The sequence below is a fragment of the Colias croceus genome, chromosome Z (genome assembly GCF_905220415.1).
Source record: "Colias croceus chromosome Z, ilColCroc2.1".
Lineage (NCBI taxonomy): Eukaryota > Metazoa > Arthropoda > Insecta > Lepidoptera > Pieridae > Colias > Colias croceus.
Genome location: NC_059568.1, coordinates 9,276,918 through 9,303,768, shown reverse-complemented (window position 1 = coordinate 9,303,768; position 26,851 = coordinate 9,276,918). Strand labels below are relative to the sequence as shown.

Here is a 26,851-nt window from a genome sequence, read left to right as displayed (position 1 = left end):
ATTCTCTGAAAATAAACCTTTTTAAAATTATTAATTCCTTGTCATTTTTAAGCTTGCAATTTAGTGTTCTAACTTTTATGTAGGTATGTATTTTATAACACTTTTTGTACGAAAAAGTATTAAAAAAATTAACAATTATTAAACGTTTTATGTTGTCTTTAAGCTTTGTGAGTGATTAAAGTTTGAGAAAAATACTATGATACGAAGGCACCCCAGTATTGGAGTGATTATGTAATAACTATAACATGACACATTATAAAAATAAATACTACAAACTTTTGATTTTGGTAACAGTTCTTTGAAATCGGTTTTTATGTTTATGAAAATAATTAAGCAACATAAGTAATAAATAATTACGTTTTATCGCCCCGAATATAGATACAAAATCGATTACAATCACAAAATTATAGAAAGTATCGATTTTAAGGACGAATCGGATATAGAGAAATCGCCACGAAAGAAGTTCCACGTAGAAAATAGGAACTATATTTGACACGTCAGTTTTTTTTTTTTAGAAAAAGGTAAGGAGTTGCCCCCTCAAATTACGATTTGAACCCTATACTAAAATATTGGTCTGGTGAAATGAATGTTTGCACTGAAATACTTTTATGAAATGTATCTGGACAATACATACTTCTCAGTTAATTTTAACAACTACAAGTTAGGTCTACAAGAAGTGAATTAATAATTGAAAGAAAACCTATAGGTAATCGTTAATAAAAAAAATGTATCCGTGTACTAGTGTACACACGTAAGAAGTGAAACTTCTTTATGACCTTATTTTTTAAAAAATAGTATAATATAGGTCTACCAGAATCTGATGGCATATTTATATTTAAGAAATTAGAGATTTTCATGTGGCAACTTTATTTGACAACTATCAAATTCATGGTTGTCAAATTATTTGTCTTCTTTGCAATTGATGAATAATTTTTAGGATTTTGTTTAAAAAATCTTCGAAAATGTCGAAAAAGCCGCTGCGATCACAAGCAAGAGGTGTTGTTTATAATGTGTAGGTATATAAAAACATTCGATGAAGAAGGGTCAAACACATCACAATTTTCAATTTTGAATATTTTATTGGTAAATTGGACTTACCCGTTTTGATACTTTAAATTAAAAATATTATATGTAGGTAACTATAATATTGTTTGTTGTTTACAATATAATTTTATGAAAACTTATTACCTACAGGAGTTTCCAATGCGGCTATTCGTCAAGTCTATAAAGCTGTCCAAGTAAATTTTATAATGTGTGTATCTGTTAATACTTACGAAAATAAACAGTTTTATTTTATCATTACATCCATATTTTTACATGGCATAATGATAAGAATTATACCAATATACACATGTGTAAATAATATACGTATTATCTATATAAAGTAATATGTATATTATATAACATGTAAAGTATACTACATAATATTAAGTGGATATTAAATACAGTATTGTTCACATATGTAATGCGACTAATGATATTGAGGACAAAATAAAAAAATAAGCAGTACCTATCAAGATCGTTCAGTCCATTTTCCCTAGGGTTGCACACTCAAAATTTTGATTTCCCTAATTGCCATCAGATTCTGGTTTACCTATATATATGCAACTTTACAAATACATCGAATCACGCGTGGTAGGGATAAGAAAAAGATGGCCAGTTACGGAAAAATGTCACATTCTTATTTTTATCACCAACGATGAATCCATATTAATTTTTCTACAACCCTTTTCATATCCGTCTACCCCAAATCTGGAGACATTTTGATTAAAATATACTGGCAGCATTTTTTTGGTGCCAATAGCCACTTAGAGGGGACTTATTTTGTGGATTGTTTCACGGAAATACTGTGCCTATTTAATCTGTATTCTGTGATTACAGAATATACAAGTTTCGTTTGCGTCCGTTTGAAAATTTTGACAAACGTCATTTATGATTTTGTTGTAATTCGGTTTTCGGTTTATCCACGTTTATCATAGATTCCCGCTAGTTTCTTGGTTTTGTTGCCTTATTTATTTTCTGTTAACTTATTACAGTGTTAGTATCGAAAATTTAATCTTTGTTTCTTGATCAATGGGACTTGACTGAAAAAAACAACCAACATGAACAACTCCGCTTCAAAGGTACCTAATAGACACAAGTTTCTAACGCTATTTTTATACAGAATATGACTTAAAGACCATTGCGACGCATTCTTTGTAAGCAAAGAATATACTACTCTCTACCGAGAGTTTGTAAGCTTCTTGTTAATTTACCTGTAAAATGTATATAAAATTGCAACATAATGAGTGTAAAAATTTTAAGTAGATAGGTACAATAATATGTATGTACTCTATGGTATTGATTTTTATATTGTATTTTCGATTTTGATGGTAATGATTTATTCTATATTTTGTTTGTTTGAATATTGACATATTCTTTAATAAATGAATTAACATGTTTATTTACAGTATATAACTGTATATTCTTACTATGAAGTGGTTTCCTAAATATTTAAGTATATCTTCATAGTATACTGAAAATAAGCCATAAAGCGTTTATGAGCTAAAAGTAAGTAATTTCTCCATTGAATTGGTTGTGTGATATAATGTTGTTCAATATAGCCATCTATCATTAGTGTTATGTACCCAAAAAGTAAAAATGGGATTAAATACACAGTCCAATCAACCACACATTCTAATAAACCATACATTTATTTTGATATATCAACTATACAGGGGCAAAAGGTGAGCACAGGCAAAATATATCCAAGGTACATATGCCATGTTATTAGCAGCTCGATTTTTTTTTAGGAATTGACACATTTAGTTAGTTTAGTAAGTTACAAAATTACCAACTAATATTTAAATATTAAAACGTAACAACGGCAACATTGTTTAGACATTTACTATTTATTTATTTAGAAAACAAAATTTCACATTTATTTCAAACATAATTTTGCAATGCGAAACTTTACAAGGTTTGTGGCAACGCTCACAGTCACATAAAAACGGTTTGTTATTAGCAAGGAAGACAAAAGATGTGCCTACATAAACTATTTTATCTCTATACTGTGTAATAGCTAAATCTCTGACTTCCTGTTTACCTGTCGGTCTATATGCCAGCCTGGTGGTTGCGTAACCGTGATAGTAAGATGGATGAACATTTTCATAGTTTTTATAATGTATATATATATATATTATACATAGCAGCTACAGCAATGAATATACAAAAAATTTAATGAATCTTTGCCTACATTGACTGCAAATCAAACATTTACATACTTAAATTTACTAATACTTACAAAGAAAAAAAATGCATCCACTCTTTAAATTACATCAATAACAATAGTTTGATTATTTTGCAAGGGAAGAATAATGTATGTTTTTGATAATGTCTTGGAATCAAGGTACATAAGGCTGTATTAATTATGGTACATAATGACTAATGATCAATATCTTAGCCACACAAAATACGTACAAGTGGAATAAGTAGTAATATTTGCCTTGTTATTTTTTTATTTTGTTTTCTAGGTTATTACTTATTATCATATTTAGTATTTCATTGCATTTGATTTTAAGTTTGTGAATACTCTTTGCCTAGCTACTGGACTGACTCTACCAACTAAACCAGACAACTTATTTTTCCTTTGGATATTGACTTGCTGATATTTGAGCTATGCTCTTCAGGGTAAGGTATACCGTATACCCTGACTACAATTAATAATATTCAACTACAAATGAGCAATTCCAGTAGGTATGTAGGTTATTATTAAATTTCTAAATAATTAATCTTGGTAATAATCTACAAAGTCTCTTAATAAATTTCGAAGATGTATGCTATTCTATCGGTGTGTCCGAAAATGCATGTATTCTCGCCATCCTCCCGTAAAACTTATTTTCATACAAAAAATCAATATTTGTATGTACTTAAATAGACCAACTCCATCTGTGGAAACTTCCAGTAATTATTTAGGAACTATTACAACTTGATAATTCATAAACATTTCCAAGGATGGCGCCGCTGTTTTCTTTCTCAGGGTCCAAAGATTGTACCAAATTTCATCAAACTCGGTCCAGTAGTTTATGAGCCTATTCATTACAATCAAACAAACAAACAAAGTTTTCGTCTTTATAATATTAGTGTAGATAAAAATATGGATCTTAACTTCTTTCTTCAATTATTATCCATAAAATGTTATAATTATTGTTCCCATAGTCTCTGATTTGTTTTATTAAATTATTTTATACAACTATAATGCAATTCATTCATTAGGTATCTCATTTTTGAAAAACATACCTATTCCTACAATCAACATGTTTTGCTAAGATTATAGTAAATAGTAGAACAAAGAAAGGTGCCATCTATGGAAACCTCTAACAGTTATTGGAGGTTCCCATTGATGGCATCTTTCTTTTTTACGGTTTCATAGTAATTTCAGGTGAATGGTTCGTATAAGGTTCGAAAGGTGGCGCTTTTTTAAGTTACAATGTTCATTTTTAAAGATATTTTTTATGAAAAATGAACCCATTACAATATATCTTCTATCATTAACTATTCGTAAATTTAATATTTTTTTTTTTCGATATTTGTTTATCCTATGTTATACGTAAAAAACCTATCAAGAACTATATGATACGTTTTATACAAAATTGCCGCTATATTCAGAAATAATTCTGAAAAACAGTAAAAATATTACGTGGGGGAGCCTTAGAGTCACCCTATTGGTGTTTGCATAGCAACATTATTGATTTTCTTTATCACGTGCCAAAGCAAATATAGTAGGCGGTTTGGTATATGTTTCAAATTCAATTGACAGTTACGCCGTGCCTTTATTTGTGACCACTTGTGTTGTGAAATTCACCCATGCTTATTTTTTTAAATATATAATTTGCCCGTATTTTAAGTTTACAATAAACTGAGACTAAATGAGAGTGAGATGGTAAGTAATTTAATTAGGGCTTATTTATTCTCAGTCTGTATATGTTATAATTTTAAATTAGTTAATAAATGTTTTGAAATGCGCAAATAACAATTATTTTAATAAGTCAATGCAATGGTTAATTTTATTTTGCGAAGTTATTTATTGTGTGCTTTATCATGTGCGATGCAATTGTTTTATTCTTAATTTATGCAATGCCTTTCTAAAATACCAAAAATTTGTGCAACAATATGCAAAATTTATAATATAACTTTTATATATTTATTTATTTGATTATTTCTGCTTAAAAAAACATTTAATATAGAGCATAATCGATTTATGTAGCGGACAATCAGGACGCATGCGTTACGCGTTGAGTGTTGGCTATTGAAAAGTACTTGAAATATGATATAAAATAATTGTCTTGATTATGGTAGGTGTTAACCACCAAGTGGCAAGAACAATGGCATTATAAACATTGACTCTATATTTAGTAGTTGCGACTATTGATCTATCTTTACGATGCTACATTACTGTCAACATTCGCACGTGTTTTCCTACTGAATGTACATGTGGCAACCCTGTTCTTTACCATTTTGCCACTGTTCTAACACGCCTACACACGTTCAAATTGATTTTATTACCGAGCTCTTGTTGTTTAAAGAAAATAGATAACCTTTACCTACGTATAATATCATGAATTAAAAAAGTTTAAACACGTATTATAGACAGCAGTGAGGTAAACAGCAAAGTAAGTACAATAATTAACGATAATTTGATTTCTTGGTTATATGGGCTTTATCTCTATATCTATCTATAATCTACCCGCGCTTATTAAAAAGCCCGGGTAGATTATTCTGACACGTGGGCGACATTTCCATGTGGGCTTATCAATAAAAAAATATTTTATTATTTAGCTTCTTAGTGCTGATTTACACAGGGTCAGTAACTGACTACAAATTCGAGGCAAATCAGTGCTGACCCGAAAAAAAACCCTGTGTAAACAGATTTGAAGTCAGTACAGAGGCTTGAAGTCTAAGTAAACAGTTAAAGTCAGTCGCGGCGCCGATTTTCGGCGCCGCGACTGACTTGTCTACTGACCCTGTGTAAATCAGCACTTATGCCAATTTACCATATCAAGGTGTTTTCAATTAGAGCGGGTAGATTATGGCGACATGTGGGTGACATATATATGTGGGCATATTTGTCAAAAAGTATTTTGTTATTGATATTCTTGTGCCAATTACCCGTTGCTATTGGAAACCCCTTTGGCCTATAAATATTTTCTTATTTGAACTCTAAGAAATTGTGATTTTACAGGATATCAAACAAACAACGAGTGAAATATAAATGTATATTCTCAACACGCGTTCACCTGGACATCAAAATTTTAGGAGCAAATGAAAAGATTTGCCCGAATCCAATTCTAAAGTCCATCAAAACAGTCTGAGGGAAGAATAGAAGTGAAGAATAAGATACATTTTTCAGCATTTTTCAGGTTTCACTACTAAGGGGTCTTGCTTATCAAGAAGATAACTATTATTAATATGACAATTGACATGTAAAATAAGAAATAATATATATAATTTAAAATATAAATTAAATTTAATTAATTTTGAATTAATATAATTTAAATCTGAATAAAGTGTTTTCACATTTAATTCTTTCAATGCCTAAAATGATTCATAAATAAAAGCTTTCGGTAACTGCCTTGCTCTCTATATTACGGGATTTTTTAAATAATCTAATATAGATCTTGCTATTATTGACGTTAACTGTTTATCAATCCGTTTAATGTGAGAAATGAAAATCTTCACTATTTTTTTTCTAGAAAATATGAATCGAAGAGTTGAGAATAATATCTAGTCTCCTCGGAAAACTGCACGGCACAGTCTGCATGCAAAATATAATAAAAGCCGTTCTTGGATAGTCAAATTCAACATTGATACCATTTTTTCCGAAGATATAACTACGGAAAGTCGTATAGTTATCTGTGCTTATTTTTGTAATATCATAATAATATTTCCTAAAATTGAGAATGAATTTTATCATTTCTACAGCTACACGCGATGGAACTGTTGAAAATTTCGAATATATGTATTTCTGTTTCTGTTGCCACTGTAACAAAAAAAAAATTTAATGAAATGATTTTTTTTGTTTGATATTGATAACGACAGCACGTAGATGCTTGAAATATTCAGAGAAACAATGGTACTGGATATGCACTTGCATATCCAATGGTGAACGAATTTTTGAAGTAGGACCCTTAGTTCCTGAGTTTAGCACGTTTAACCAAACATACTAACTCTTCAGCCTTATAATATCAGTATGCATATCTATGCTATCTAGTATCTTCCAGAGCTAGTTGCCCGGGCAACTGCAGACATGCTCTTTAGTGCACAGTCATACTGCGCATGCGCGAATTAGCTGCCCCTCCGGTAAAATGCATTATTCAGTCTTTTCCGGCTGGCGGCGACAACACGACCTGTTGAGCTGTATAACCTCTTGTAAGTAGGCACTAATTAAGTTTTTAATTTATACTTTGTGCTTCAAATTGGCGATTTGACTAAGATTCGGGTTCCATAGTTTCGAATTTGATTATCAAGGCAGTGATTTATATAATTATGGAATGTTGGGTGGGTGCAACAGATTTGGTGTTGAAAATTTTTTTAAGAATAATGTTTTAAAGCGGTTAAGTTTATTTTACAAATGAAAAAAGAATTATAAATTTTACCCCGGGCGAATATAATTTGACTGCAGTAAATGACGCATGCGCTTTGTGCATCTTTAATTGCGTTGCAATATATTATATTACAATCGATACAAAATGACATACTTTGATGACGATATTTCAAAATTCGTTTTAGGTTTTGAGTGTTTTGTAAACCCATTTTTTATTCTAATTGAATTCCACATTTGAGGTAATATTCGTTTTTTTAGTAACGGATATAAAATGTGAAAAAAAAAGGTTTTTCGCGATAATATGCTATTTTTGAGCTTTATTGATTATCTATTTGCCCGGGAATCTGCAGACATGCTCTATAGAGCAATTTGAACAGCGCATGCGCGAATTTTGTCCGCCATTTTTTCTGGGTGTGGTAACAGATTGCAGTTTCCTCCCTAACCAATCATCATTTTTTTTATAATTTTATGATTTATTTGAAATGAGTTTCCGGTAGTCTTGTGTACTTGTAAATTTTCTTCATATCCCAGTTTGTTAAATTTCGAGTTTTTCGAGAAAAATTAGTTGATTTTTTTATATTTTTGTGAAACTGCGTTCTTGGTGGAAAAATCGCGTAAGTCTAATTTCAATTCATCAGCTATTTATTTCCTTCTTGTTATATAGGTATTTTGTACAAAAAAAAGAGTGTGTGTACTTATGTACACGCGTTAGAAGTTATACTTCTTTGGCGTATGGAAAAAATACTAGAATATATTACATTATACAACTTGAACATAGTTATCAATTTTCATACCACCTAGAACTAACTTCATGCTGTTAAATTTAGGTGTCGGTGTGCGCGCGCATCGTAAAAATTCACTCTCATCATTTTTCTCCATCGCGCCAAAAGAAGTATAACTTCAAAAAACTTCACTTTTTGTATCGTTTTTTGACGTGATTGCATTTGTATCAAGCACATTGTAGGGGATTTTGAGGGCAACGTTTTACCCAAGAATCTGCACCCACCCAAGCACGAGAAAAATTTTATGATCATAAGAAAAATTAAACTTATCTAATGGGGGACAGACAATTTTGAATTATCATACAGTTTTTTGTCGTAAATTATAATAAAGAAAATCGCAAATTACAACAACCATTAATTTTTTCCCTAAACATTATTAGTTCGAGTAAAATCTCTCATAAATATGGCCTAATTTTCATGTAACTAGGCGTCAATAGATACAACCGAAATTGTTTTAAAATAATTATTATGGTTAATTGTTTTTTCCTGGAAGTATTGTCTGCATTGATTTGGTTCATGCGCCTTGGAGCACTATGCCAATGAGCATGCGTAATGTTCTCGAATATACTAGGAGGCGGGCTTTACCGTGGGCGCAGATCTTTATTAGAGAACGATGGAGGTCTTGTTTATTATGTACATGAAATTAAAAGAAATGAAATGAAATTAAGCCTTTGATAAAATAAACCTTTTTTTGTATGTTGTATCATAAAATTTATACATTTTTTATTTATCTTTGCTATACAGATCAAAAAATTAAAAAAAAAAAATTTGATATATGTTTTAGTTGGGAAGGCTTTTAAATTTCCTTACTGTAATTTTGAGTTATCGTAGCATTTGATTGTATCTTAAGTTAATGTATTAGGTTGGTTAGCTTAAACAATGTCAACACCGCTAGATATGTGCATGCGTCGTTTCTAGTGATATGTTAATTGGCTCCATTTTATGTTTAATTTCGCGTTATTTTATTTTATTTATATATTAATATTTGCCCAAAAATCTGCAGACATGCTCCATGAAAAAGAACTGTGTGACGCATGTGCAAATTCGTATCTACCTATATGAAGTATATTATTGCAATGTATTCCTTTCGCGTGAATATTTATTACCGGTCTTAGTCAAATTGGGGAAAATAAATCCATTGAAAAGTTACATAGATAGTTATATTTCTCAGATGACGAAATTTTATTTTTTGGATGTGTTGTATGTGTTAGTTAAAATTATGTTTTAAAAAATAATTGAAAATTGAAAGCTGTTTTTTTCCAACTAAAAGGACAAAATACCAAAAGAGAAAAATGATATTCATTTATCACATATTTGCGATTTAAATTAACTTGAAAAATGCGAATTACTTGGAATTTATGTGTCTTCAGTAGTTCGAGTAAAATTATAAATAATACGATCATAATATATTTAACCCTAGATAGCTAACCTCCGACGAATCAAAGGAAATCCCATACATAGTTGCCTATTTTAAACAGTGCACCCAAATGTTTATTAATCTCGGCTAGCCAACTAAGTCGCCAGGGAGGTATAGTGGCACAAGCTCAGGAAAGTACTATAACTATTCAGCATTGCACGTCGTTTCAACGGGTGATTAGCTTAAACGTTATTATTGTTACAATATTTTTTGTTAATAGAAATGTGTTTGTTCTAGACTTATAATTTATTTGTTGAATGACAGTGCTGTTTCGAACTTTATAAACCTATATTGTTTTGATAACACTTGAACTAATGAGAGTGAAGTGAAGTGAAGTGAAAGTGGATGCTGACGATAGCTATTATAAGCCTTCGACTAGAATCTCTACAAGAAATAAATAACGTGTGTGCTTCTAGATGACCTACAAGTTCATGTAGAAGTATGATAAATGCAGAATCACACCATTGGTTCGCCAGGTGAAAAATAAAATCAAGAACGTGCTTTAAGAGTAATCGTCCACCACTCAAGGCCTGCAGACATAAGACCAATCAGGCTTAATATCAATGATCAGAATATGAAAAGGGGCCCTCTCAGCTTCCTTGGGAGGAGAAAGCCTTAAAAAGAAGACATGGGGAAGTGCGACAAAAAAGTTTTTATTGTTTTATGTTATAATAACTGATAATTATATGTTTGAATGATAAATAAAATATATAAAAAAAACTATTTTTCTTTTGCATTCCGTATTCCATAGTAAAATAAAATTAAGCATGTGCATTTTTATTTACCTGAAAACAAGAAGTTTATGTTTTTATTTATGGAGAATAAAGTTATTTTTATATACTCGTCATTTCGACGGATGGTAAGCTTAATCGGTCACCGTTTCGGAAGGTCGGCTGTCTAGGGTTAAAAAGATTCAGAAGTAGGATTAGTCTGTGCGAAGGTTTGATTATTCAGGGATATGACGCTGGTGCGAATTTGTCGTGTTATTACTTCAGTATGTGACTCATTTTTTGGCGTGACATGTTTTTTATTTATTGAATATTAGGCTAGATTTTCGATATTTGGGGAAAATAACGATAAAAAATGTCATAATAAAAAAAGTTTGTAAACTAAAGACAAGTTTTCACCAAAATTTGTAGAAAAAAGAACTTAGTTAGAAATAAAAATAACTAAAACCTTGGTAATTGAATGTTTCAAATGAAATTGAATGTTGCAAAAGTTGTAGATCTTTTAATTATTTACAACTTTCAGAATTCTGATGGCGGTATTTTAGCATCCTTGATTTGTTTGTTAGTGTTTGGAATAAATATTGATAAATTTTTTAATCGTGTCCCAACTCCCAATCGATCGAATTTGCCTGGGATATTCTAGATATCTCTCCTGCAATATAACCTAATGCGCATGTCCATATATTATTCTGAAGGCTGTACCCATTCCCACTTATTGACTTTTGAGCGAGGTTCGATATTTTCGACATACAATATCTGGTGATTTGAGTATCCGGTTTTTTTCCATGCAGATAATAAAGACAGTGCGTGGGCGAATCTCCATACATGCGCAATTGTTAATTTGTGTATTACGCTTGCGCGAATCTGTCACACCTTTACTGCAGGGATTTGATTCGGGGCAGTCCACAACTACACGCTTTAGAAGAAGCTTCTTTCCGCGAACGACATGGACTCGGCTAGATAAGTGTGGGAAATTGCGCTTTCTGCAACATTTCGTCGATAGATAGAATTTGTCGGGATGTTACAGCTGGTCGTCTTTTTAGTAAAATATCTAAAGCGCATGCGCGATGTCTATGCGTAGGCTTACTTTAATACTTGATATGTGTTTCGATTTATTTTATTTTAAGATGGGAATTGGAAATATAGAAATTATAACAAAAGACACACTAAATCTGGTGTTATCATTTTTCGTTATTGAAGTTACATAGGTAGCGCATGGTATCTTTAAATGTGTCTTTGGCTAGAGAATTTTTAAGTTAACAGCAAGATTTTTAATTGTCTTTAGTTAAGCTGTGTCTCATTGCAGTTAAAACTTTCCGATGGATTTCTGGGTCTTTCAAGTAATATTATATATCAAATCATATCTGGTCTATCGAAAAGCATTTTTTTTATTTGTCTCGGTTTTTCAATTAGGTCTCGGCTAGATCAGTCGTAGCAGTAGCATAGTAAAAAGAGGGAAGTAGGCCAACTCCCAGCGTTTACGAGTGCACGGCGAGACCCGAGCAGATAGAGAATAGATCTGAAAATGGCGACGGGTACTTATGGTAGAGTTGGCAAATTAAGTTCTCTAACAGTTTTTTTGGTTCATCCATTTCCTTTTAAAGTTTGTAACAAAAACTTAACGAATATAAATAACAATCAAATGTAACGCAAACAATATAACAATCAAACTCAACAAAACAACAATATCAATAAAAGCAATTATAACTCGGAGGGCGTCAAGTACTTACAAATCGAAACCCGCCTGATTATTTTTTTGCAACTTCACTGTGTGAGTATAGACAACGATATAGAGTGAGCGATAACGCTTGCGAGCGGACGCCATCTTCAGGTCTATTCTCTATCTGCTCGGGTTATACCTAAAAATTGCGAGCCGCAAGGTTGTCACTAGTCACATTGATATTTTAAATATTAATTGTAAAACAAACACCGAGCGCTAACGCAATGGCGCGGGCCTCACGAGGCCGGCCCCAGAGTAGGAACCGAGCGGCGTTGTGTGCATCCGTACGTGCATGAACCGGGAGCGTGGCCAAGCGCTCCGCTTACACACAAACGGCGCGATGTACCTTTGTTCGAAGATAACATACTTCTCTCTTTATACTATGGTAGTAGTGAGGAATACTGGGAGCGTTTTTAACGTATTTTGGGTCATCTTACTGATAACAAAATACACTGTGGACATTTTCGATGCGCCCTGGAGGGAAAGTACTTGAAATATTGAAGATAGCAAATTTTGCTGAAAGGAAACATTCCTTTATTTTTAAAAAGAAATTGATGCATTTAAAAATTTTCGAAAATTTACTTGCATCGACCGGGAATCGAACTAACTAGCCTGTTCGGGTAGGTCTTCGCTTTTGTACGAAATATTGCGCATGTTCTTAGGTCTTTCTTCATCAGGTAAGAACCTTAGTTAGAATTGATAGGTATATTAAAATAGCCTAAAAATCTACAGACATGCGCTTGGTGCAGTTATGTACATATTACGCATGCGCGAATTTCTTGTACCTTTCCTTCAGTGCCAAATTTATGGCAGTTGTTTCTTTTTCGTCGAAGTGAACGCACGGCCTTTCAGTGACATGCTATGGAATACAAAGTAGGTTAACATTTTATTACAGAAGTGGACAGTGGTAGCTCACGATAGTTTTAATCGCGATTCACTTTTAGTATTTTGAAAGTCTATTTTGTTATTTGAGAGACATTTCTGTAGATAAGAATATTTTGATAGGGTTGTATTTCTGGGCGATATATACGATCTCACAAATTGAACGGTTTTGTAAAGGCCATCAAACAAACAAATTATTTCGGACTCGTTATGGTTTTCTGGAACTTTTCGAGCTTTCCCGGGTTACTGTAGGACCTGTCGGCTGTTGCGCATGCAAAGTAGGTTAACATTTTCTTACAGAAGTGGACTGGTGCTTGCTAGTTCGATTATTATAGAACAATATCTTCGTAGCGTTGCCAGATATCTCACAAATCATCAAGTTTTATAAGGGCCATCGGTAAAATAAATTCGAAATTGTTGTTGTTTTCCGGAACTTTTCGTCGATCGATCGAGCTTGCCCGGGTGTTGTAGGACCTGTTGCGCATGTGCAATGCCTAGGTCTGGCATCCCTTAAGGCGGATTCCCACGGCCCGCTATGCGACGAGCCGCGCCAGGTACTGCGCCGCCTGTGTAGGCTTGTCGCGATCTGTACTGAGCTTTCCCACGGCATGTGTCGACCTGGTGTGGCCTGTTACCACAATAAAAATAAATGGTAACGTCTTTGCTTTCTGGAACTTTTCATCGATCGATTGAGCTAGTCCGGTGAATAGAAGGTCTTCCTTTTGGTCAACAAGCAATTGCGCATGTTCGCGTCCTACGTCTTATATACTTACCATATTTAAATGATATACAGAGTGATTTTTTGAGACGGGTCAATAAGAGCAAGCTGCAAGCACCTTAACTTTTAAAGATTATAGTTTTTCCGTACGAAATGTATGAGAAAAGTTTTTTGTCAATTTCTGTCATTTCTAATATTCAAACCCAAAATGGTCCGTTATTGTCTTTTGAGCCCTACATAAATTAGGATCGATGGCAACAATATTTTTTCCGGTAATTTATCTTTTTTTTTCTGACCCAATTTTTTCCAAAAATTGTGAATGCCTTTCAGAATATTTAATGACTTATGGATTGTCTCCTAGGAACGTTTTCACGTAGCTGTAACGATTTAGGTACCCGCCTCATAAATATAACAGGTATATTAAAATAATGCCTGGGGCCTGCAGGCATGCGATTAAGTGCAATTGTATGTTAAGCATGTGCGAATTTTTATGCCTTTCCTGAATGCAGTGCAGTTGTTAATTTTTTGTCGAAATAAACGTACGGCCTTTATGTGACATCCTATTGACCTATTAAATAAAAAGTGCGTTCAAATTTTCTTAGAGAAGTAGTGCAGGCAGTGGTGCTTGACTGGTCGATTAGGTAGCTCTCGATAGTTTTAAACGCTAAGTATGTCATTTTTGTTTAGTGGATTGTATAATTGTATTATTACACATATAGTTATGTTCACTTATCTAGATAAGAATATGTTGACAGGGTTCTTCTACAATAGACTGATTTTACGAATGCTTATTTTCATAGATCGATTGGGCTTGCCAAGGTTTCTGCAGGTCTTCGCTTCGGTATACGCCCTATTGCGCTGTGCAACACCTAGGTATTGCAACTTGCCCTTACTTATGCTAGATTTGATAGGTATATTAAAATATGGTGCCTAAAAATCTACAGACATGCGCTTAGGTGTATTACGCATGCGCGAATTTCTTGTACCTTTTCTTCAGTGCAAGATTTATGGCAGTTGTTTCTTTTGTGTCGAAGTGAACGCACGGCCTTTCGGTGAAATGATATGGAATATAAAGTAGGTTAACATTTTCTTACGGAAGTGGACAGTGGTGCTTGATAGTTCAATTATAGTTTGCTCTCGATATTTTTAATTGCGATTCACTATTCCAGACTCGAGAGATGGCTCTGTAGATGAGGATATTTTGATAGCGTTGTATTTAGGGTCATAACATCTCAGAAATTGAAAGGTTTCTTAAGGACATCGATATAATATATTTCGGAATTGTTCTTGTTTTCTGGAACTTTTCGTCGATCGATCGAGCTTGCCCGGGTTAAAGCAGGACCTGTTGCGCATGTGCAATGCCTAGGTCTTGCATCCCTTACCAAAGCTAGATTTGCCAGTTGTTTCTTTTCCATCGTAGTGAACGCACGGCCTTTCAGTGAAATGCTATGGAATACAAAGTAGGTTTACATTTTCTTACAGAAATGGACAGTGGTGATTGATAGTTCGATTATAGTTCGCTCACGATAATTTTAATCGAAATTCACTTTGAGTACTTTGAAGGTCTATTTTGTTGTTCGAGAGGCAATTCTGTAGATAAGAATATTTTGATAGGGTTGTATTTTTGGGCAATATATACGATTTCACAAATTGAACGGTTTTGTAAAGGCCATCAAACAAAAAAGAAATAATTACGGACTTGTTCTGGTCTTCTGGAACTTTTCGTCAATCGATCGAGCTTGCCCGGGTTACTGTAGGACCTGTTGGCTGTTGCGCATGTGCAATGCCTAGGTCTATAGCATCCCTTTAGCTAGATTTGATAGGTGTATTAAAATATGGAGCCTGGGAATCTGCAGACATGCGCTCAGTTGCAATTGTACATAACGCATGCGCGACTTTGTTGTACCTTTCCGGCAGTGGCAGATTGATTGCAGTTGTTTCTTTATCACCCATGTGAACACACGGCCCTTTAGTGACTTGCAATAGAATATAAAGTAGGTTTAAATTTTCTTACGGAAGTGTACAGAGGTGGTTGATAGTCTGATAATAATTAGATCTCAAAAGTTTAGATCACAATTCTTTATCACTAATTTGATAGTTGTTGATTGTATATAGTTCGAGACATGGTTCTTCAGATAATAAACATTTTGATAGTTTAATTTGAGGGCAATATACTATCTCAAAATTGACAAGTTTTGTTAGTGGCATAGGTCAAATTAATATCGGAATGGTTTATGTTTTCTGGAACATTTCGTCCATCGATCGAGCTTGTCCGGGTTACTGTAGGCAGTAGGACCTGTTGCGCATGTGCAATGCCTAGCATTGCACATGCGCAACAGGTCCTCCATGTCTTGCCTTGCCTTGTCTTGCATCTCTTATCTTAGCTAGATTTGATAGGTGTATTAGAATATGAAGCCTGGGAATCTGCAGACATGCGCTTCGGTGCAGTTTTGTATTACGCATGTGTGAATTTCTTACGCCTTTCCTGACTGTTGTTTCTTTTTCGTCGAAGTGAACGCACGGCCCTTTAGTGCAAATTTATGGAATACAAAGTAGGTACGTTTATATTGTGACAAAAGTGGATATAGTGCTTTTTGATAATTCGATTATAGTTAGCTCTCGATACTTCTGGTCGCGATTCATAATCACCATTTTGATGGTTAACATAGTTCGAGAGATGTTTTTACAGATAATAAATATTTTGATATACTATCTCAGAAATTGAGAGATTTTGTAAAGGCAATCGATAAAATCTATTTCGGATTAGTTCTTGTTTTTTTGGAAGCTTTTTGTGGATCGATGGAGCTTGTCCGGGTTACTGTAGGATTTATTGCGCATGTGCAATGCCCAAGTCTTGCATCCCTTTCCTTAGCTAGATTTGATTGGTTTCTTAAATCTGCAGACAAGTGCTCAGGTCCAGTAGTCTATAACGCATGCGCGAATTTATCTACCTCTCCTGCAGTGGCAGATTGATTGCAGTTGTTTATTTTGTGTGGAAGTGAACGCACGGCCTTTTAGTGAGAACTTATGGAAACAAAGTAGGTTCCAATTTTCTTACAGAAGTGGACAGTGATTATTCCTATATCGACTATAGTTTTACTCTCTTCAGTTTTAATTGTGAATATTTTACTAGTCTATTACATAGTTCGAGATGATTGCGTTGCATTTGAGGGCGATAATATATCGTCTAAGTAATTGAAAGGTTTTGTAAAGGCATGTCGCAAATCGATGAAATCTATTTCGGAATAGTTCTTGTTTTCTGTAAGCTTTCGCCGATCGATCGAACTTGCCCGGGTTACTGTAGGACCTATTGCGCATATGCAATGCCTAGGTCTTGCATCCCTTACCTTAACTAGATTTGATAGGTGTATTCTGGGTGTATTAAAATAGGGAGTGATTGAATTCAGTTTTAGAGATGGTTCGGCAGATAAGAAGAATATTTTGATAGAATTAAATATGAGGGTGATGTACTATCAAAAAATTGACAGATTTCGTGAGTTCCATAGGTGAATGGTTTATGTTTTCTGGAAGTTTTCGTCGATCGATCGAGCTTGCCCGGGTGGGTTACTGTAGGTCATGTTGCTCATGTGCAATGCCTGTCTTGCATCCCTTACTCTAGCTAGATTTGATTGGTTTATTAAATATGCAGACAAGCGCTCAGGTGCAGTAGTCTATTACGCATGCGCGAATTTATTATACCTGTCCTGCAGTGGAATTTTGATTGCAGGTGTTTATTTTGTGTCGAAGTGAACGCACGGCCTTTTAGTGGGAACTTATGAAATGCAAAGTAGGTTCAAATTTTCTTACAGAAGTGGACAGTGATTATTTCTATTTCGATTATAGTTATCCCTTTAAAGTTTTAATCGTGATTCATAATAAATATTTTTCTAGTCTATTGTATAGTTTGAGAGATGGTTCTATAGATAACATTATTTTGATAGCGTTGCATTCGAGGGCGATATAGCAACGCAGTAAAAGAAGATTTGTAAAGGCCATCGATAAAATCTATTTCGGAATTGCTCCTATTTTCTGGAACTTTTCGTCGATCGACCGAGCTTGCCCGGGTTATTGTAAGACCTGTTGCGCATGTGCTACGTCTAGGTCTTGCATCCCTTACCTAAGCTAGATTAGATAGAGTATATTATGTTTGTGACCTGGGGATCTGTAGGCTTTAGTGCAGTTGTGTTGTACGCATGCGCTATTTCGTTGTACCTTTCCTACAGTTTCATATTGATTATAGTTCTTTTTTTTTCGCAGTGAACGCACGGCCTTTCAGTGAGAAATTATGGAATACAAAGTACATTCAAATTTAGTGCAAGAGGTGGATATAGTGATTTTATCTATATTAGAGTAAGCCCTCTGCAGTTTTAATCACACTCCGTTTTCACTACTTTTGTTGTCGGTTATATAGTTGAATAGATGGTTCTTTATTTGAAAGCGTTGCATTGGAGATATTTAAAAAAGTGACAGGTTTAGTAAATGCTATAGGGGAAATTATCGAAATTGTTCTTGTTTTCTGGAACTTTTCGTCGATCGATCGAGCTTGCCCAGGTTATGTGTAGGGCCTGTTGCGCCTGTGCAATACCTAGGTATTGCATCTTCATCATCTTATCATGACTAGATTTGATAAGTATAATTTTAATAAACCTATCAAATCTAGTCAAGATTTGTACGTAGCGTGGGAATCTGCAGACATGCGCTTAGGTGAGGTTGGGTAGTACGCATGCGCGAATTTGGTGTACCTTTTTCCTGGTGTGACAGATTGATCGCAGTTATTTCTTTTTCGTCGAAGTGAACGCACGGCCTTTTAGTGACATGCCATGGAATATAAAGTACGTTAAAATATTGCTTTTATATAAGTGGCTAGTGGTGCTTGATAGTTATAGGTACAAAAAATATAGTTCGATGTGCAATCGACATGCACTAATCTTTAATACGCATTCTTGGGATTAAGTAGGGTGTTGCCAAGGTCCTGACTGGGCTTCGTTTTAAATCATATTTCATACACGTAAAAATAGTATTGTGAATGTTTTTTCTTTTCAAATGAATAAATTATCCGGAAAGATAGCATATACGTATGATGATACATAGTGCACTGTTGAACTACTGTGTTAGTCTTTTACCAGGACAACTCGTTAAGATTTTACTCAGGTTTACTAGAGCTTGTTCGTTCGCAGTATGGTTGTTGTGCAATTAAGATATTTCTTTAAACGTTGTTAAGACTTTGCTACTTACTTGGCTATGTGGTGTTCTTTAAATCACATATTTTTGAAACCCAGCGTGCGTTTTTAATTTCCCAACGTTTCTTCCCTTAAAATATATATGTGGGAGTTATATTCATGTATTTATTTCCACGTGGGAGTTATATTCTGTCGAGTGGATCGATAGAGCTCGCCGTCTGGGATTCTGCACATGCTCTTTAGGAGTATCTCCATGGCGCATGCGCGAACACCCCCGATCCGACCGCCCGAGTTATCATTTTCGTAGCAGCGCGATCGTCATGTTGACCATTCAAACAACTTAATAGATTTTATTCTAAATTATTATGTTTTTGTTAGGCTGTGAGTGTTGTATTTATTGGATATTATTATGATTACAGATTTTATATTAAATTTAAAACAAATATTTAAATGTGATTTTATCTACATTATTTTTCTACCAACTATTTGAAATTAGAATTTAAAATAACATGTATTTCTATTCTTTTCAGGTTGGGGAGATCTTTCGTGAAGCAGGCAGCGCTTTCAACAAACTATCCGAAATGACCATGTTGTTACATCCCGTTGGCGACTCACAGCCCGGGTGAGTCTCATTTCTAATAAACATTTAAATTTAATTTATTGTATCTTGTGGGTATTGTATATTTAATCAGTAAAGAAGACGAACGAATAGAGTAGCATACACTTGCAGATTCATTAAATTTAATTTGTTTTTTTTTTCTTTTTTTTTTTTTTAATTTAAATACTTATATATTTCAGCGGCAAATGGACGGAAGAAGAGATTGAAATGCTCAGGTCTTGCGTCCATCGTTTTGCCGTCGACCTGAACAAGCTTAGCCAGCACATCAAGAACCGAACAGTGTAAGTATGATTTTTCATATTTTCAATAACGTTATTTATATTAACGAATAGTTAATTAAATACTATTAGGTTCTAATTTGACGTATTTTCCAAATGTATTAAAATAAATGATTACTATGATTCTTTAAACCGTCTCAGAAATCTTTTTATCAAGCACCAATTCAATGAAGCTCGTTTCCCCCATTCCAGGTCGCAAATTCGTACAACATTAAAAAAGAAAGCATTCGAAGACGCAGGTATACCGGTCCGTCAGGTTAACAGCACGCTGAACACCGCCCCGCCGCCCACACAGCAGGTAGTCTCGTCACTGAGCCTCCTCCAACCGAACGTATTAGGAAAGAACGCCGAGGTTCAAACCTTCACTAACTAATTGAACACGCTGATTTTTTTAGTTAAAATTTTTTGGATTTTTTTATTTATTTATTTTTTATTTTTTCTTAAAAGTATCTCCTATAATTATTATTTGTGTGATCTTTTTTAGTTTTCAGTTAGTGAAGTTTGAATTTTTTGTTAGCCTCACGGCTGGTGCATGCGCTGTAAGGGGTAATGTTGATTTGAGCTTGACGAATCACGGTAAGCTAATTAGGTTTGCTCTAGTAGGAATTTTTTTCAAAGTTTGAACAGAATATTGAATGGTGGTGGTAAGTGCTAGATTTCGCTCAATTTCTCTTATATTTGACTGTTGGCAAAAAAATTGGTAACACTATTTAAAAATTTCATACATCATGGAATGAATTATAGTATTTCGACAGAGTATGAGAGAAGTTGGAAGATACTTTTTGTAGTATTTTAGAAGTAGTTAGACATTTTGGAGAAAAGGGATGCAATGATCACGCTTCTCGAAATTTGAAGCTTTGAACTGTACAACGAGTAACATTAGTATAAACAATAGCTGAAAGCAAAACAGAAATGATCATGCCACTATGTTAGACGTTGTACGGTGTGAAGAAGATTATAATTCTAATTAATATGAAATTATGCTCTTTTAGTATAAGGCCGAATTGCCTAAAAGTATTAGATATAATGAATTATAAGATATCATTTATCCTTTTGCATGTTCAGTAATACCAATTTTTGGTTCACAACTCCCAAAATTGTGTTCACGAAACTCAATCTGAAAGTAAATTACTTACATGTTTCAAATTTTCCGAAATGCAAAATATTTCACTCGAGTAATTTGCCTAAACATAAGACTGTCTTGTTTCTAAGACATTTCTAGTTTCATGGTTTGAAATACCAAGTTTGTTACATAAATTCATATCCCCACAAAAAAAGTACCATACTAAGGAAAATACATCAAGTGAAGTGTTCTAACAGTTACCAACTCGCAGGTAACGCTGAACATGTTAAACGCCTCTGAGACCGAGGTGGACGTGGAGGGGCTCAGCAACGACGTTAAGCTGGAGTTCGAGGCGGGCAGCGAGGAGGTGGCCACCTGAGACATGCTTTGCTTCACGTAGGATCGCCGTGGATTGGTAGCGCCCGTGTTGTCGCGGGGGGGGGCTTCGTCAAACAGATACACGCACCAGACTGCCAGGGATTGATTGATGGGTGCATAGGTCGCGTTCACGAGTTTTTTTTGTTTGTTTTTTCGTTTGTTCGGTTCTTTTTTATTTGCTAATACGGCCAGGACGTGTGTTATTACTCTGAAATTATTATAAATTAATTAATTTTTATAAATTTCACTTCAAAGATTTTTCAAAAAAATTGCATAGTCAACGGTTTTTGTTTAATTGGGTTTGATGTTTGTACTGCCTTCTTACCTTGCTTTTGGATTATTATTCGGTTATCATTGGGGAAGTAATTCTGTACTATATATGATTTGCTCCTAACGTCTTGGTTCTATTAGCAAAAAAAAAATTCATCGTTAAGTTAATCTCTGGACATTTATTTTAAGGAATTATTTTCTTACATTAACTTTTCTTTGAATTAAATTAAATTTAATTTTAAAACTGCTTTGTATGAATAATTTTTTGAAATTATTATTAATTTACTGATTTAATAATAAAACAATTATTAGGATCATTTTATGACTGTTTGACGAAGCTTAAAGGCCTTAGTGTTAAGTTACGTTATGTTACCGCTTTTATATATTTCATTTGCTAACTGTTTACAAAGAGGAGATCATCGGTTGATATTTACTTCATTTAGATATTTAATTATTATGTCAATTCATTATTTTAATTCCAAAAATGAGTTAAGTTAATTTAGTGGGATGATTGATTTTAGTTTATTAAAAATACATAATATTATATTTTCTATGTTTACGTGTAAATCAGTTGTATAATCTGTCGAGATTTAGTTTGTTAAGCGTTATTTTGGCAACCGATGGTCTCCTCGGAATATATTACAATATACAATTATTATTATTACAATCGACCGTGCGCTACTCGTTATTTCGCAAGGTTCGTTATTGACAATGTTGTAAAGATGATAGTATTTTTGATATATCCATCTTATGACTCAACAATATTAATATAATTAGTTTTTTATTGTTAAGTTGAGATAAGTAAATATTATGTTTCCGATTTTATTTGTTTTTATTTTCCTTTTATAGATATTATTACAGACATTATTTTCGACTTACGTGACAATACTTTTTTATTTTTTGTTTCATTTGTATAAGTTAAAAATTTTATTCAGTTTCGTTTGGTTTTTATTAGTTTTTATTGAAAATAGACATCGCTAAAAGATTGTTGAATTAAAGGTGGTAGTATTTTATACTTAACGTTATTTATTGATAAGCAATACAATCGAAAATTTTATATTTCGTAAACTATTTTTTCCCCAAACGTGCAAATAATTCGGGATATATTCGGCCCAATTTCGTTAGTATAAATTATTTTTATTATTCTTTTTATAGATGATTTACAAAAAAAAAAAAAACAGAGAAAAAGCATTAGTTTTTTCCGTATTTTTACTTAGGTTATCATAGTTTATAGTTTTTTTCTCCTATTTTATATATCAGCGTCTAACATGAGCTGCCAAGTTCTCGAATAGTTCGTAAGCAATAATTACAAGTTGCATAGAAAACCTTTACTGCCTTAAAGTGTAGGATATTTTAATGTTTCGCTATTCCATGTCTTCTCCTAGAGCTGGCGCAAGTCAAGCTTTCCTGTAGTTCCAAATTTCTATTAGGTCATTCTTCTCTTCTTAAAATTTCGTCGGCAAGTTCGAATCCTCTTTCTTACCTCTTTCTTCTTTTAAGCTATCTTCGTAGTTGTAAGGAAATGGAAATAAATCTTTACCTCATAGGTTAAATTTTATGTAAACATCGTTAGTTTGATAGCCGCGTTCCGAATACCTCTTAAAGTTTAAAAAGCAATAAAACCACTGTGGCCTCATCATTGTAGATTGGATTCGGACTACCTCATCGTAAAGGTAAGATAATATTAACACGCCTTGAATCCTAGCTATAGGGGCATCGTTACACCTTGTGCCCTAAATAATTTTTTATTATATACTTTGTATTACGAGGTATATTTTTATATTGAACTCATTAATTGCTCAAACATCGGATTAAGTTAGGTCGTAGGGTAAACATTTCATCAGTTTAATTACTTTCGCCCTCAAACAGTTTAAAATATCCTCAGTATTCGTTGATTCTATATTTTTCTTTAAAATACATTCTATTTGATTTAAAGTACAGAGTCACAAACGTACCGTTTATTATATTATTGGCTATCGTTTTAGGTATACGATGTGTGTGAATAAATTGAAGTGGAGTAAGTTACCTCATTATAATGCATTGTCACCCGCAAGCTGAATGCCTCTCGAACGTCAACTTTATTCACACACATTGGAGGAACGTGCTATTGTTTAGCCGTGAAAGGTTTAGCTACGTGGTGGATCGCGATGTGTTCAACGTGCCTGCAAAACGATATGAATACCGATATGAAATGATTACAATATATATTTATAGTCCTGTTAAATGTCTGTTAAACGTTATTGATGCCAATATGGAGCCTTGAGATCCGATACGGAAATACGAGACACTAGTAACTGCTCTGATTTTTTAAAGTTCGTTCTCAGGACGGTTTTGTTCTTATTACCGGATTTTTTTGGACTCTATAAGAAAGCATCGATTTTTATTTATTTTCAAAATTAAATTTCAGCATTTATTGCCAATATTTACTTAATCACTCGGTAATATTAAATCCCTTTTCAAAATTTCTAAATTCCATATTAAAGTACAATTCAAATATGTATTACGTTATATTCCACTTCTGCAAGATTACATATCATTTAATATATTCTATTGGTGCTATTGAGTTTCACAGACTCGTACTTAATTACTTTGCTAAGATAATTTTATATTATAACCTATAACATTGCTAATTTGAATCTGACGTTGCCTTGAGTTCACAAAAGTATGCGATTGTTTTTGTTACTAGTGTCTCTTATTAGAAGTTCGTCATCGGTGTTAGATGTAGGTCAAATTCGGCCCAACAACGTGCTGCGCTCGAAATGCTGAAAATTTTAACATCACGTGAAGCAGTACGTGCGATACATAGAAGTCTTCCGGAATCATGAAATATTATAGTTGGAATCGGAAAGAAATTAATTTATGATTTGTTCGAAACGCTAGATAAATTTTTTTAATTAGTTTGATTTTTTTAGGGCAAAGTTATAAGTCGTTACTCAAGTGCTGCGTATCGATATCAACGCAGCACAGTTAATATATTAAAAAAATAAAAACACAAAAAAAATTAAAAATACAAAAAATATAAAAAAAAAAATGTTAGGCTAGTAGGTATATAACATCATAATACCGTTATCGATCGTTATATTTTCGTTATAAGTTTAATCAATCGAGTATTAGAAAATAAGTATAGGATTAGGACTTAATTTATTTAAGATTATATTTAAACATTACTTGCCTTTTGCTTTCTCTCCGAAAATTACTTAACTATTTCATTTAATACAACCAAAACACAAAATATTTCTTGTGATGTTTTTATTATTTTTTTAACCTTTTTCATTTACAAATCTTATTTAAAATTTTACAATATCAGGCATTTTATTATCTGTTTCTCAATCTCTTCTTAGATGTAATTGGCGAAAATCATTTATTAATTATATAAATTTGAATTTTTAAATTTTATTTTTGTACTGTAGGTTAAGAGGATGGATTGTTTTCTGTATCTGGAACAAACATGTACCTAACTGACTCTACCACTAGGTGGGTTGGTTCATATCTAATCTTAATTAATATTGGCCTTATTCAATCGTAAATCATTATAAAATTATGAGTATTATAACAACATAGATCATTCCAGACGGTCTTCCAGAAACTATATGGTAGTTTTCTTTTATGATTTTTTATCTAGGGTAGAGTTAAATTCCCTACTCGGTAGCGACTTCAATAGGTACCTAATGCATTTAGCTGTTTTTGTTCAAGCTGTCACTGCGGCGTTTGAAGGTCTGTAGCCAATATAGCATTTGAGTAGATGATTAGATATTGAGAGTATTATTAACGTATCGAAGAAATTATCCTTACGGATACTGCCTTTAAAGATACCTGATAATTAATTTAAGACAACGGGCGGCGTGGTAGACGCGACCGCTCGATGGTAGTTAATAATTATTAATATAAAATAGATTGGTAAGTATTTATTTGACAAAGATGACTTATATTGTTAAAATAAATAAAACAGTATAATTATCGTAAAATTGATGTAAGTTTATAAAAAAATAAAATTAAAAAAAAAATAAACAAAAAACATAAATACAAAAAAATGTAGCCCAATTAATTACGCTTTATGGTTGATGAATTGGATTGATTTAATTTTTTTGTTACATATGTTACAGATAAAAGCTCATTACACGTACCAGGGTTTATGTTTATTTTAAACTTACTTCCAGTCATTTTGAGTTCACACTCAAAATCACAATTCAGCTTCAATCTGCTCACAAAAAAGATATTACAACTATTGTTTTTTTTTTTGGAAGTGGGTTTGTTTGGGTTATCATTTCATGGTTAGGCAAAACGCGATCCTTAAACATTTATCAACCACATTTTGAAATAAACGCACATAATACCAACTGTTTTTCAAAGTATAACATTGCTTTTGTTAATGAGTTCCCTTGTGTTTGGGCGGGTCCATAACATCTGACACGAAGGTAGTGGGTTCAGCACTGGGTTGTTACGTTTACGTAACAACACAGTTAGCTGACCACATAGGAGCGCATTAACATCAGGAAAAGTTGGCTTGTTAGTTGTATTAATAAAATTATAAAACATATTAAAAAAAGTTAAAAAACGAAAAAAAAGAAAAAAAAAATAGTTTTTCTTTACATTAGAGCACTTAATTTAATAAATTCTACTTTATTGCACTTAAATTATTACTTATCTTTTTTTGGATTATAATTAAAATCATATATTTTTAGTAAAAAAAAAAAATCTAAAATAAAAAATATGTTAGTTTATTTGCAATGTTTTGGCTTTTTCGTATATAATAATAATTAATTTTTCCAGACGAGTAAAAATAGCAGAGCTTAATCTAACATCAAAGTTTGCAGACTGGTTTAAACTATACTTACTTCTCATCCACGCATAAAACCGCGCGTAAGGCGTAAACTATCGTCATTCATTATAACATCTAATGAGATTATTGGATTTTACGCGCAAGCAAGTTGTTTAACTCAAATCAAGGAACGATCATAACATCTAAAACACGAGTAGCCTGTACATATTATTTTAATGTCGCTTTATTATTATAATTATTTATATAACGTAGAATTTTAGATTGTAGCATTAAGTTTAGTCTTTTGAGCGAATATTTATGGTTGTTTTCTCAAGGTAAATATGGAAAGTCCGTAATAGTTAGGAAAAATTCCGATCGTCAGTGATCGATGAGATAGGTTAGTTATCCGTATTCATTAGGTTGGCAGGCTTCCGTCACTGCAATGACGACGAGCACCTTTTCCTCCTCTCTTATG

The 26,851-nt window shown here is 33.1% G+C and overlaps 1 protein-coding gene across 8 annotated transcripts; it reads left to right on the top strand.

Moving 5' to 3' along the window:
• The first annotated feature begins 1,919 nt into the window (after window positions 1-1,919).
• Window positions 1,920-22,437, top strand: LOC123705072 (chromatin complexes subunit BAP18-like). 8 transcript variants are annotated; one of them, XM_045653660.1, is made up of 5 exons: window positions 1,920-2,123; window positions 19,540-19,631; window positions 19,808-19,909; window positions 20,099-20,258; window positions 21,241-22,437. In XM_045653660.1, exons 1-5 carry the CDS (start codon window positions 2,103-2,105, stop codon window positions 21,346-21,348), a joined length of 483 nt encoding a protein of 160 aa, XP_045509616.1. In that variant the 5' UTR covers window positions 1,920-2,102; the 3' UTR covers window positions 21,349-22,437. The 8 variants fall into 8 exon arrangements, with proteins under 8 accessions (XP_045509616.1, XP_045509621.1, XP_045509620.1 ...); XM_045653665.1 differs by having other exon boundaries at window positions 1,921-2,123; window positions 20,099-20,204; XM_045653664.1 differs by lacking the exon at window positions 1,920-2,123 and adding an exon at window positions 4,816-4,921.
• The last annotated feature ends 4,414 nt before the right edge of the window (window positions 22,438-26,851 follow it).

Bases quoted from the DNA above. Each gene is read 5' to 3' on its own strand.
- LOC123705072 (XM_045653660.1), top strand. From the start codon at position 2,103: ATGAACAACTCCGCTTCAAAG. The intron at 2,124-19,539 runs GTACCTAATAGA...TATTCTTTTCAG, and splicing joins TGAACAACTCCGCTTCAAAG to GTTGGGGAGATCTTTCGTGA. The intron at 19,910-20,098 runs GTAAGTATGATT...CCCCCATTCCAG, and splicing joins CACATCAAGAACCGAACAGT to GTCGCAAATTCGTACAACAT.